The 12,805-nt window shown below is 39.1% G+C and overlaps 2 protein-coding genes across 4 annotated transcripts in view; one reads left to right on the top strand and one right to left on the bottom strand.

Annotated features, from left to right (window-relative positions):
* LOC103093644 (mucin-16-like) overlaps window positions 1-12,805 on the bottom strand; it is a 52,189-nt gene that overhangs the window by 28,172 nt on the left and 11,212 nt on the right. For all 3 annotated transcript variants that reach the window (XM_056798713.1, XM_056798711.1, XM_056798712.1), the window contains exons 4-6: window positions 2,190-2,317; window positions 2,001-2,068; window positions 711-880 (exon numbers count right to left, since the gene is read on the bottom strand). In XM_056798713.1, coding sequence (XP_056654691.1) covers window positions 711-880; window positions 2,001-2,068; window positions 2,190-2,317 — 366 coding nt within the window. The remainder of the gene's footprint in view (window positions 1-710; window positions 881-2,000; window positions 2,069-2,189; window positions 2,318-12,805) is intronic.
* LOC103102546 (transient receptor potential cation channel subfamily M member 2-like) overlaps window positions 8,698-12,805 on the top strand; it is an 84,245-nt gene continuing 80,137 nt past the window's right edge. Inside the window, exon 1 of the mRNA XM_056798714.1 lies at window positions 8,698-9,195. Within this exon, the coding sequence (XP_056654692.1) occupies window positions 8,902-9,195 (294 nt within the window). The 5' untranslated portion in view covers window positions 8,698-8,901. The remainder of the gene's footprint in view (window positions 9,196-12,805) is intronic.

The following is a 12,805-nucleotide window of genomic DNA, read 5'->3' as shown; positions in this document are numbered from 1 at the left end:
AAGGTGAGGGCAGGGAAGGACAAGGCAAGGGACAGCAGATGAAAGGAGGGAAGACAAGAAGAGAATAGCAGAGGAAAAAAAGAGAATGGGACAGAAGAGACATAAACACAAGATTTTGGGAAAGGTACAGAAAAGAAGGCCAAAATAGAAAGAGAAAAGAGAGGGAGAAAAGATAGAAGAAATAAAGAAAGTTGAGAGACAGAGAGATAGAGAGAGACAGAGACAGAGACAGAGAGAGAGAGAGAGAGAGAGAGAGAGAGAGAGAGAGAGAGAGAGAGAAGGAGAGAGAGAGTAAGAAGGAGAGAGAAGGAGAGAGGGAAGTAAAGATAGAGGGGGGAGAGAGGGAGGAAGAGAATTTGAGTAGGGTATCTCTTTGTGGGCAAAAAAGTTAAAGGAGTAATGGAGAGGAGTTGGTTTGGGGCCCATAGGGGAAAAATGGTGCTTCAGCATTCAAGAAGGCATTCAAGGCATACTTCTTTGTTGAAGGAGTCTAAAAACAATCCAGTCTCTTCTGATCTTGAGAAGTGAGCTCCCCATGTCTTCATAGTTTGTCACCACTTTGAGGGCCAGTGCTCCCAGAAGTGAGAGAGAAACCATGAAAACAAAGGAGACCCGAAAGGAAAGAAGAATTTGGGGCAGGTGAGTTGTTTTCTGGAAAGGGAACCACCCAGAGAAAGAGAGGCACATATCCCAAAAGTCAAGCTAGTTACCATTCACAATGAGGCTATCATTGTCTATAACCAGGTGTTTTAGCTCTCTTCTACAGAGCTGTTCAGTCAGCTCCCAGGAAACCACCTTTTTGTCCAGGACAAGGTTGGAGGAGTCCTTCTTGAAAGTGCAGAGTATATCTACTCCAGTTGCTATGCTGTTCTTCAGAGACCTGGAAATTAATGTTTCAGACAAGTGGTTTCAAACAGCCCTTCCTAGGAGTCACATGAGCTATATTAAGGGTAGTTCCAATCTAATTTTAATGTGTTAGCTTATTAATTTATAAAGTAATACATATATATATATATATGTATATGTATATATATAAATGTATATGCTTTTCTGAGCCAAAATGCAGGCTATAGGGACCTTGCTGATGTATACTTTAGTGGCTTCAGAAATTTCCTTTTGAGTTTGACACCACTGGTTTAGTTTCTGAAATTTAGTTATTCAGAGAACACTCTTGAGAGAAGTGGCTGACCTGGAATAAAGGTTTAGAGATGATTGTAGATTTAAAGTTGAAAAGGGCATTGGAAGCCATCAAATATAGCCCTCTCAGTTTATAGAGGAAAGAAATGGAGGCCAAGGCAGATTATGTGACTTGCATAGCATCACACATCTGGTAAGTGAGAGAAAATTTGAACTCTGTTCTTTCTGATTCCACACTTAGCACCTTATCCACGACAATGAAATTGGCAGTGCTCTGTAACATCACTTATTTGTATGTTTACAAGTGTCTGTGGGGTCTGATTATTTTCAGTAGTTTCTTTAGAGTAGTGGAAAGAACAATGAATTTAAAATCAAAGATCAAGTGTTCAAACTCTAACTATTTTTGACCTGGGGAAAGTTATTGGGATCTCCTTGGGTCTTCATTTTTTCATCTGTAAATGAAGAGAATGGTCCAGGTTACCTCTACTGTCCCTTCCAGCTTGGAGCCTATATATGATTCTAGAGAAAGGTAATGTTGATATGTATTTATTAATCAATCATTTTCTAAGCACTCATTTGATGCCTCCTAGGTTATTCCTTTCATGTGGAGTTATAAAGTGAAAACAGTTGCAAACTTATCTTTGGAAAGAATAATGGGGAATGAATATTTTTCTACCTGAGAAAGAGAATAAGGAGTCTAAAATATTTTAATGGCTTCTTGGTTGGAAGATTTTATCCATTACAGCTTGGGAAAGAAGGAATTTCTATTAAGAAGCAGAAGAAACAGCCTGGGCATCATCTGAGTGAAATGGAAATTGCTGGTCCCTAATATCTGAGCTGATGATGTCTTGAAGGAATCTCACCTCAGTGAAAGGCCACTGCATCCACAATATTGAGAGCCAAGCTTGCTGCTTCCAAACAATACCTTGAGCTGGAAACAAAAAGAGAGAAGGGGACTTCTGTATACCTGGCTAGAGCAAGCCTGAATACACAGGGCTATGGAAGGTAGCATGGGACAGAGGAGGTAGAAGGGAATGGGAGTAGAATCTCACCAAGATTTGTAGGATATGCTCAGCAGCCTTGAATGTTCTGGAGTCCTTTTGATTCATCTTTGTTGTGTAAAACATGTTGGTAATAGTGAAGCTGAGTTTGAAGGTTTTGTAGCAAGAGCTCCATGATACTGTACAAAAGGAAAGGTATCCCATTGGCTGAGACTTGCAAGTGTCATTCAAATGAGAGGAAATGCTTTGTAAACCTTCAAGTTCTATCTAAAAGCTAGTTATTGTGATGATCATTACAATGATCATCATCATTATTCCAGGTGGCACTGTTCAAGTCCTTCCTCAGAGGAAATCTCAGCAGAATGAACCCACTAATGAAATTCTGAGGATCCCTCCAGCCATACACAATTTTTTTAGCAGTGTTAAAAATTGTGGACTTGGAGTTAGAAGACTGAGGGAAGCTGACAAATCCTTACTGTCTGGCAAAGTCACAGTTTGGGAGATGGGAGCCAGGCAAGGCAGCTTCCTGAAAATGAGGTTCCCACTGATCCCTCTCAGTGACTTCTCTCTCTCTCCAACATCCCTTACTACAATGGTCTCGTTAAGATGATTGTCTCCTCCCCAATACAGGAGAAGTACTATGAGAGCAAGTACTTATAGGATTAACACACATATACATCCCATAACTTAATCCTCCCAGATTATTACCCTAAAAGTTTACATTCACAGAATTAAACATAAAGATCATTATCCCCCTTCTTTTTTTATCTCCACAGTTACATTCACTTTTATTACAAGCCAGGGAAGCCAAGAACATCAATAACCTTCAATGCAGATAGAAACCAGGCAACATTGCCAGGTGCTTTAAAGTAACACACAAAAAAATTGAACATGTAAATTGAAGGAAATCTGGTCTGTCTCAAATTAACCTTCTAATCATGTTTTGTTATCCATATCCTAAGTAATTGTGATTGATTGTGAAAGCTGACCAAAAGTAACAATGACTATCCTAAGATCAGGGATAACTAACATCTAGATCACACTGTTGTTATGTCATTCATCTATAGCAACAATGTTTCATTGAGTATTTACTTAGGCTTGGTGTTTGCTGTTAAGTTGCATGGAAACATATATGTATAAAATTGACTGTGTGCCAAAGAAGTATGTGATCTCTAAACTATGTAATAAACAAGCCTCCATGCAATGGCAGACTGCTATGTGACTCCTAGGCATTTGGGACTGAGCACATAGCAGGTCTCAACTCTATTTCTCAACTGATTCATTACACAAAGGAGGAGTAACACCTCACATTGTGAGAGACCATGGAACATATCTTGAAAGAAGACCTGGGTTCAAATTGTGGCCCTGCCACGTCCTCTGTTTTTGCCTTAGTTTCCTCACAAGTAAAATGAGGAGGTTAATCCATTTTCAATGTTAAGTACTGATTACATAACAAAAATTGCTGAAAATACTGAAAATTCGTTTTGCAGAATCTAGGAATGGACCAATATTCTTGCATCACATAACAAAATAAATTCCAAATGGGTTCATGATTTAGATACAAAAGTTGATATAAAAGAAATGAGAGTAACGGGGAAATTTTTGACTCACATATTAATGGACAGGGGAGAGTTCATGATCACATGAGGGATATATAGGACAGCAAGGTAAAATGGATAAAGTTGCTTACATGAAATTAAATTGTTTTCCCCTCAAAACAAAACCAATGTAGTAAAATTAGAAGGGAATCAGGTATTTGAGGGGAAAAATATTTGCTTCAAATTCTTCTGCTAGGGGTCTCATTTCTAATTCAAATTTATAAGAATAAAAGCCACGTGCAGAGTCAAATTGATAGAGAATATAGAGATCTCTCACCTGATCTCTATCAAATTACCCTTTAAAATCCTGATAAAATGTCTTACAATGAATTCTGGAGCAGTATTATAACACAAAAAAGACATCTGATTTTCCAGCACAAAACAACTTAGAAAAGCTAGCAGGACAGATGGAATGGACTGTGGTAGAGGTAGAAGTGGAACACATTGCACCAGGGCAGGACCACCAAGCCAGCAGGTCTTGACCACAACTGAAGTAACAGGAAAGGCTTCTAGAGCATTAAGCCCCAGATAATAAATGAGTGGGGGGATCAGACAACTGCTTAGAAGGAAATTACATGAGGTCCCTTCACTCACTCTTTTTTTTTTTTTTGAGGCTGACTGATCTACCCACTGCATTTTTTTAAATATATTTTATTTGATCATTTCCAACCATTATTCGTTAAAGACATAGATCAATTTCTTTTCCTCCACCCCACCCCCCATAGCCGACGCGTAAGTCCACTGGGCATTAGATGTTTTCTTGATTTGAACCCATTGCTTTGTTGATAGTATTTGCATTAGAGTGTTCATTTAGAGTCTATCTTCTGTCATGTCCCCTCAACCTCTGTATTCAGGCAGTTGCTTTTTCTCGGTGTTTCCACTCCCATAGTTTATCCTTTGCTTATGAATGGTGTTTTTTTCTCCTGGATCCCTGCAAGTTGTTCAGGGACATTACACCGCCACTAATGGAGAAGTCCATTACGTTCGATTATACCACAGTGTATTAGTCTCTGTGTACAATGTTCTCCTGGTTCTGCTCCTCTCGCTCTGCATCACTTCCTGGAGGTTGTTCCAGTCTCCATGGAACTTCTCCACTTTATTATTCCTTTTAGCACAATAGTACTCCATCACCAACATATACCACAGTTTGTTCAGCCATTCCCCAATTGATGGGCATCCCCTCGTTTTCCAGTTTTGGGCCACCACAAAGAGCGCAGCTATGAATATTTTTGTACAAGTCTTTGTGTCCATTATCTCTTTGGGGTACAGACCCAGCAGTGCTATGGCTGGGTCAAAGGGTAGATATTCTTTTGTCGCCCTTTGGGCATAGTTCCAAATTGCCCTCCAGAATGGTTGGATCAATTCACAACTCCACCAGCAATGAATTAATGTCCCTACTTTGCCACATCCCCTCCAGCATTCATTACTTTCCTTTGCTGTCATGTTAGCCAATCTGCTAGGTGTGAGGTGATACCTCAGAGTTGTTTTGATTTGCATCTCTCTGATTATAAGAGATGTAGAGCACTTCTTCATGTGCTTGTTAATAGTTTTGATTTCTTTATCTGAGAACTGCCTATCCATTTCCCTTGCCCATTTATCAATTGGAGAATGGCTTGATTTTTTGTACAATTGATTTAGCTCATTATAAATATGAGTAATTAAACCTTTGTCAGAGGTTTCTATGAAGATTTTTTCCCAATTTGTTATTTCCCTTCTGATTTTAGTTATATTGGTTTTGTTTGTACAAAAGCTTTTTAGTTTGATGTAGTCAAAATTATTTATTTTACATTTTGTGATTCTTTCTATATCTTGCTTGGTTTTAAAGCCTTTCCCCTCCCAAAGGTCTGACATGTATACTATTCTGTGTTTACCCAATTTACTTATGGTTTCCTTCTTTATGTTTAAGTCACTCACCCATTTTGAATTTATCTTGGTGTAGGGTGTGAGGTGTTGATCTATTCCTAGTCTCTCCCACACTGTCTTCCAATTTTCCCAGCAGTTTTTATCGAATAGTGGATTTTTGTCCCAAAAGCTGGGATCTTTGGGTTTATCGTATACTGTCTTGCTGAGGTCTCTTTCCCCCAGTCTATTCCACTGATCTTCCTTTCTGTTTCTTAGCCAGTACCAAATTGTTTTGATGACTGCTGCTTTGTAATATAGTTTTAGGTCAGGGACTGCAAGGCCCCCATCGTATGTGTTTTTTTTCATTATTTCCCTGGATATCCTTGATCTTTTGTTCTTCCAAATGAACTTTGTTATGTTTTTTTTTCTAAATCAGTGAAGAAGTATTTTGGTAGTTCAATGGGTATGGCACTAAATAGATAAATAAGTTTGGGTAGGATGGTCATTTTTATTATATTGGCTCGTCCTATCCATGAGCAGTTAATGTTTTTCCATTTGTTCAGGTCTAGTTTTAGTTGTGTGGCGAGTATTTTGTAGTTGTGTTCATATAGTTCCTGTGTTTGTCTTGGGAGATAGATTCCTAGCTATTTTATTTTGTCTAAGGTGATTTTGAATGGGATTTCTCTTTCTAGTTCTTGCTGCTGAGCTGTGTTGGAGATATATAGAAAAGCTGATGATTTATGTGGGTTTATTTTGTATCCTGCAACTTTGCTAAAGTTGTTGATTATTTCAATTAGCTTTTTGGTTGAATCTCTAGGATTCTTTAAGTAGACCATCATGTCGTCCGCAAAGAGTGATAACTTGGTCTCCTCCTTGCCTATTTTGATGCCTTCAATTCCTTTATCTTCTCTAATTGCTACTGCTAGTGTTTCTAGTACAATGTCAAATAGTAGAGGTGATAATGGGCATCCTTGTTTCACTCCTGATCTTATTGGGAATGCATCTAGTTTATCCCCATTGCAGATGATATTAGCTGTTGGTTTTAGATATATACTGTTTATTATTTTTAGGAATGACCCTTCTATTCCTATGCTTTCTAGTGTTTTTAATAGGAATGGGTGTTGTATTTTATCAAAGGCTTTTTCTGCATCTATTGAGATAATCATGTGGTTCTTGCTAGTTTGCTTGTTGATGTGGTCAATTATGTGGATGGTTTTCCTAATGTTGAACCAGCCCTGCATCCCTGGTATGAATCCTACTTGATCATGGTGAATGATCCTTCAGATCACTTGCTGGAGTTTTTTTGCTAGTATCCTATTTAAGATTTTTGCATCTATATTCATTAGGGAGATTGGCCTATAGTTTTCTTTCTCTGTTTTTGACCTGCCTGGTTTTGGAATCAGTACCATGTTTGTGTCGTAAAAGGAGTTTGGGAGAACTCCCTCTTTGCTTATTATGTCAAATAGTTTGTATAGTATTGGGATTAACTGTTCTCTGAATGTCTGATAGAATTCACAGGTGAATCCATCAGGCCCTGGGGATTTTTTCTTAGGAAGTTCTTTGATGGCTTGATGGATTTCAATTTCTGATATGGGATTATTTAAGAATTCTATTTCCTCTTCTGTTAGTCTAGGCGTTTTGTATTTTTGTATATATTCATCCATTTCTTCTAAATTGGTGTATTTATTGCCATATAATTGGGCAAAGTAATTTCTAATGATTGCCTTAATTTCCTCCTCATTGGAGGTGCTGTCCCCCTTTTCATCTTTAATGCTGTGAATTTGCTTTTCTTTCTTCCTTTTTTTAATTAGATTGACCAGTACTTTGTCTATTTTGTTTGTTTTTTCAAAGTACCAGCTTCTTGTCTTATTTATTAAATCAATAGTTCTATCACTTTTGATTTTATTAATTTCTCTACCCACTGCATTTTTATTTATCATTTTTCTATTTTTGTTGTTGCAATAGTGTTTACAAGTCAAATAATCTGCTCATATCTAAGCTTCTATCACCTTCAAAAATGCTTCAAATGTCTCTATTTTACTGAATTGATTATTCTTTTATCATTGATGATTAGGCTAAGGCTTATAAGGTGTGTCCTTTTGAGTTGCATCTTGAGCTCCTTTGCTTTTTGGAATATATTATTCCATTTGCTCCTGAGATTTCTGATGAATACAAAGTAGTCTTGTGCTGTTCTAATTTTCTTTTCTTTTTATTAGAAGGTTTTTCTCCTGGTCACTTGCAGCAGGTGTTTTTGCTAAGTTTAAGTACCTAAAATTGTTGAGTTTAACTACTATATATCTTGGAGTTTAAAACAAAATTTCCCCTTAAGATGTCAATTGGTGCATTTTTCCTGTGTTCAAAATTTCTGGGATGTTTTAGTAGATTATTTCTTGCAGTCAAGTATTTAGATGTTTGGTTAAGGTTTGCTTGAAATGTTTTGAGAGGACTGTGGTTGTTCTAGACTCCACACATCCTGCTTTCAAGATGAGGGGATTTTGCTTCTATACAAAGAGACCATTTCTTTCAGACTATTCTTCACTTATATTTTATTTCTGGTCAGTTGTTCTTCCTCTCCTCCTCCTCCTCCTTCAACTTCTTCCTCCTCCTCCTCTCTTCTTCCTCTCCTTCTTCTTTCTCTTCCTCCTCTCCTCCTCCTTCTTCTGCTTTTTCTTCTCCTTCCTCTCCTCCTTCTGCTTCTTTTTCTTCTCCTTTCTCTCCTCTTTCTTCTTCCTTTTCTTGCTTTTTTCTTCTTCTCCTTCCTTTTCCTCTCCTTTTTCTTCCTCCTCTCCTTTTTCTTCCTCCTCCTTCCTCTTCTTTCTTTTTTCTCCTTCCTCTTCCTCTCCTCCCTCTTTCTCTTCATCCTCTTCTCCTCCTTCCTCTTCTTCTGCTTCTGCTTCTCTTTCTTCTCCATCCTCTTCCTCTCCTTCTTCTCCCTCTTCTTCTTCCCAGGCCATCCCGCTCCCATGCTCTAGTTCCATTCTTTTGTCCTCTGACTGGGCTAAGCGAGGATGTGTGGCCTTAGAGGGGTTGGGCTACTGCCCTAAGCAGAATCTCTGCCTCTTTGGCCTTTGGCTAGGCAGAGCTGAGGTCGGTCTGGGCAGGGGCAGGGGCAGGGGCGGAAGCTGCACCAGCAGGACCATTCTGGTAGGGTTGTGTGCAGTGCCCACAGCTATTCCTTTCCCGCCAGCTCTTTCCTCGGGGGGAGAGCCTATGCTCAGGCCCCGTAGTCTGCAGAGAGGGAGAGGGAGGCCAGACAGACCAGGAAACTTGCCCAAAGCCACACCTGCAGGATTCAAATCCAGATTGGGAGGCTCTTCAGCGGGATGGAGTCTCGGGGTCCCTCCAGGCCAAGCCAGGGTGACGGCCATGGCCCATCGGTGTCCCTCCGCTCTGCTCCCCTCAGAGAGAATAGGCTCCAGCTGGTGAGCTGCCTAGCCCGCTTCCGAGCCTTCTTCAGGGCGCCAGTGGTGATCTTCCACCTGAACATCCTGTCCTACTTCACCTTCCTCTGGCTCTTCGCCTACGTGCTCATGGTCGACTTCCAGCCCCTGCCATCCTGGCGGGAGCTCGTCATCTACTTCTGGCTCTTCTCCCTGGTGTGCGAGGAGACGCGGCAGGTAGGGCCCAGGAGAGCCCCTTCCCGCAGGGCCTTCAGGGGGGCGGTCGCGAGCAGGCCAATGAGGGCTTCCTGAGGCCCAGGAGGGAGTTGGAGGCTGCCGGCTGCCAGGCGCCTCCACGTCGGCCCACTTGAGCAGCGTTTGGGCGCAGCAATGGCCATAAGGGCCCCCCGAAGGGTTGGGAGCATAAGGCGGAAGGAGGAAAAACTGGCCTCCCCGCCCCCCCCCGCCATGCCGCGGCCGAGGGGCGGGGCGAGGGCGGGGCAGGTGCTCCTTCTGGAAGTCCCTTCACTCACTCTTAAGGCAATTCTTGTTGCTTTACTCATATTCACATCCCAGTCTGTGGGAGAGATTCTCAGGGTGGAGAGGGCTAGCAGAGACCAGTGCTTGTAGCCACAGGAGAGAATCAGACTCTCCCTGGTCACAGTTCCAGGGGAGAAAAGGGTGCTTAAGGTTACTCACAAGGCAGATATAGACCAGAAGGGTATTGAAAACACCATTGCTTTCATGATTCCAAATTTGAAGGGCTGAAAGCAGATTGATCCCCAGATTTAACTCTGAGGGCAGCTGTACAAAGAACCTTAAACTTGGAGCTGTACTCAACTCACCACAGGTACAGATTCAATTTTAACTGTCTTTTTTAAATGGAAAGGAAAGGGCTGGAAATGAGCAAAAAGATGAAAAAGAAATTCAACACAGAGAGCTATTATGGTGACAGAGAAAACCAAAACACAAACTCAGTAGAAGTCTACACAAAATCAATGCCGCTGCATGCAAACTTTGCAATAAAAATAAGAATTGCTCTCAAGCCTAAAAAAGAATTGATGAAAGAAGCTCAAAAAAGAGATTTAATGATCCAGGAGGAGAGGTAGAAGAAAATTCAGGAGAAGTGATGACAGTGATATAGGATATTCATGTAAAAAGTCAACACCTTAATTAAAGAAGGCACAAACAATATTGAAGAAATGAACATCTTTCAAATCAGAATATACGAAATGGTAAAAGACATTTTATAAAAATTCAATGAAGAGATGAACTCTTTCAAAAAGTAGAATTAGCCATATGGAAGACGATACACAAAAATACACTGAAGAATTTCTTGAAAGGCAAAATTAACACTAGGAGAAAAAAAGAGGTATAAAAATTTGCCGAGGAAAACAACTTTAGATAGTAAATTGGCCAAAGGGAATATGAACTACAAAACCTCACTCAAGAAAATCATCTCCTGTTGTCCATCAATGGGAAAATTGCTGAAAAATTGTGGTATCTGATGGTGATGGAATAGTATTGTGTTGAAAGGATTGTTGAACTGAAGGAATTCCATGTGAATCAGAAACACACCTTCAGAAAGATGCAGAGAGAAATGATCAGAAGTAGAACATGGTACACAGTGACTGATTCCTTGTGCCATAATCAAATGTAATGAACTTCTCTACTAGTAGCAATGCAAGGTTCTAGGACAATCTATAGGGACTTATAAGAGAATGCTACCTACATCCAGAGAAAGAGGGGTGATTGCAGAAATGCTTAAGGAAAACTTATGATTCATCATACGGTCTGATTGGGAAAATGATTGGGGATTTTGACTTTTGGACATTATATTTTTTACATTGAAATGAAAAAAATTCATTTAATTAATTAATTTAGAAGATTTTCCCATGGTTACATGGTTCGTGTTCTTTCCCTCCTCTCCTCCTCCCCCATAGCCACCACACAATTCCACTGCGTTTTACTTGTGTCATTGATTTATCAAGGAAAGATAAGGACTACAAAATGATTCTAAGTCACATGTATTAAGGAAATATATAGTGATGAATACCTGTTTCCAAATTTTGATTGCACTATGGTGATTGTTCGGAGTCTACATCCCCAGTCATATCCCCAACAACCCATGTAATCAAGCAGATGTTTTTCTTTTGTGTTTCTATTCCCACAGTTCTTCCTCTGAATGTGGATAGCTATCTTTCCCAAAAGTTCCTCAGAATTGTCTTGGATCATTGCATTACTGCTAATAGAGAAGTCCATTGCATTCAATTGAACCACAGTGTATCAGTTTCTGTGTATAATGTTCTCCTGGTTCTGCTCTTTTCACTCTGCATCACTTCCTGGTGGTTGTTCAGTTCACATGGAATCCTTCCAGTTCATAATTCTTTATAGCACAATACTATTCCATCAACAACAGATACCACAATTTGTTAAACCATTCCCCATTTGAAGGGAACACCTTTCTTTTTTCACTTTTTTGCCACCACAATGAACACAGCTATAATTATTTTTGTACAAGTCTTTTTCCCTTTGATGTCTTTGGGGAATTATAAACCCAGCAGTTATATGGCTGGATCAAAGGGAAGACAGTCTTTAAAAACCTTTTGGGCATAGTTCCAAATTGCCATCCAAAATGGTTGGATCAATTCACAACTCTACCAGTAATGTATTAATGTCCCAATTTTACCACATCCCCTCCAACATTTGTTATTTTCCTTTGCTTTCATGTTAGCTAATCTGCTAGGTGTGAAGTGGTAAATAAGAGTTGTTATGATTTGCATTTCTCTCATTATGAGAGATTTAGAACATTTGTTCATGTGCTTATTGATAGTTGTGATTCCTTTATCTGAAAATTGTCTATTCATGTCCCATCCCTTGCCCATTTATCAATTGGGGAATGGCTTGATTTTTTGTACAATTGGTTAAGGCCTTTATATATTGGATTAGTTAGACCTTTGTCAGTGGTTTCTTATAAAAAATGTTTCCCAATTTTTGCTTCCCATCTAATTTTGGTTGCATTGTTTGAACAACCCCTTTTTAATTTAAAGTAATCAAAGTTATTTATTTTACATTTTGTGATTTTTTGCTTGGTCTTAAATTATTTCCTTTCCTAAAGACTGGCAAGTATACTATTATGTGTTTACCAAATTTATTTATAGTTTCCTTCTTTATATTCAATTCATTCACCCATTCTTTGTTTATCTTGTTGTGGGGTGTGAGATACTGATCTAAACCTAATGTCTCCCATACTATTTTCCAATTTTCCCAGCAGTTTTTGTCAAATAGTGCATTTTTGTTCGAAAAGGTGGGACCTTTGAGTTTATCATAGACTGTCTTCCTGAGGTCACTTACCCCAAGCCTATTCTACTGATCCTCTCCTTCTGTCTGTTAGCCAGTACCATATTGTTTTGATGACCATTGCTTTATATTATAATGTTAAGATCTGGTACTGCTAGGCAACCTTCCTTCACATTTTTTTTTCATTATTAACCTTGATATTCTTGATCTTTTGTGCTTCCAAATTAACTTTGTCATAGTTTTTTTTTCTAATGCAGAAAAACGTTTTCTTGGTAGTTTGATAGGCATGGCACTAAATAAGTAAATTAATGTGGGTAAGATGATCATTTTTATTAAGTTAGCTAATCCTATGATCAATTAATATTTTTCCAATTGTTTAGATCTAGTTTTAGTTTGGTGGAAAGTATTTTGTAGTTGTGTTTGTATAATTCCTCTCTTTGTCTTTGCAAATAGATTCCTAATTATTTTATATTGTCTAGGGTGCTTTTAAATGGAATTTCTCTTTCTAACATCTGCTGCCTGGGTGTGTTGGAAATATATAGAAATG

The sequence above is a fragment of the Monodelphis domestica genome, chromosome 5 (genome assembly GCF_027887165.1).
Source record: "Monodelphis domestica isolate mMonDom1 chromosome 5, mMonDom1.pri, whole genome shotgun sequence".
Classification (NCBI taxonomy): domain Eukaryota; kingdom Metazoa; phylum Chordata; class Mammalia; order Didelphimorphia; family Didelphidae; genus Monodelphis; species Monodelphis domestica.
Note: the sequence above shows the minus strand (reverse complement) of the source record. Positions and strands in the feature narration are given on the sequence as shown.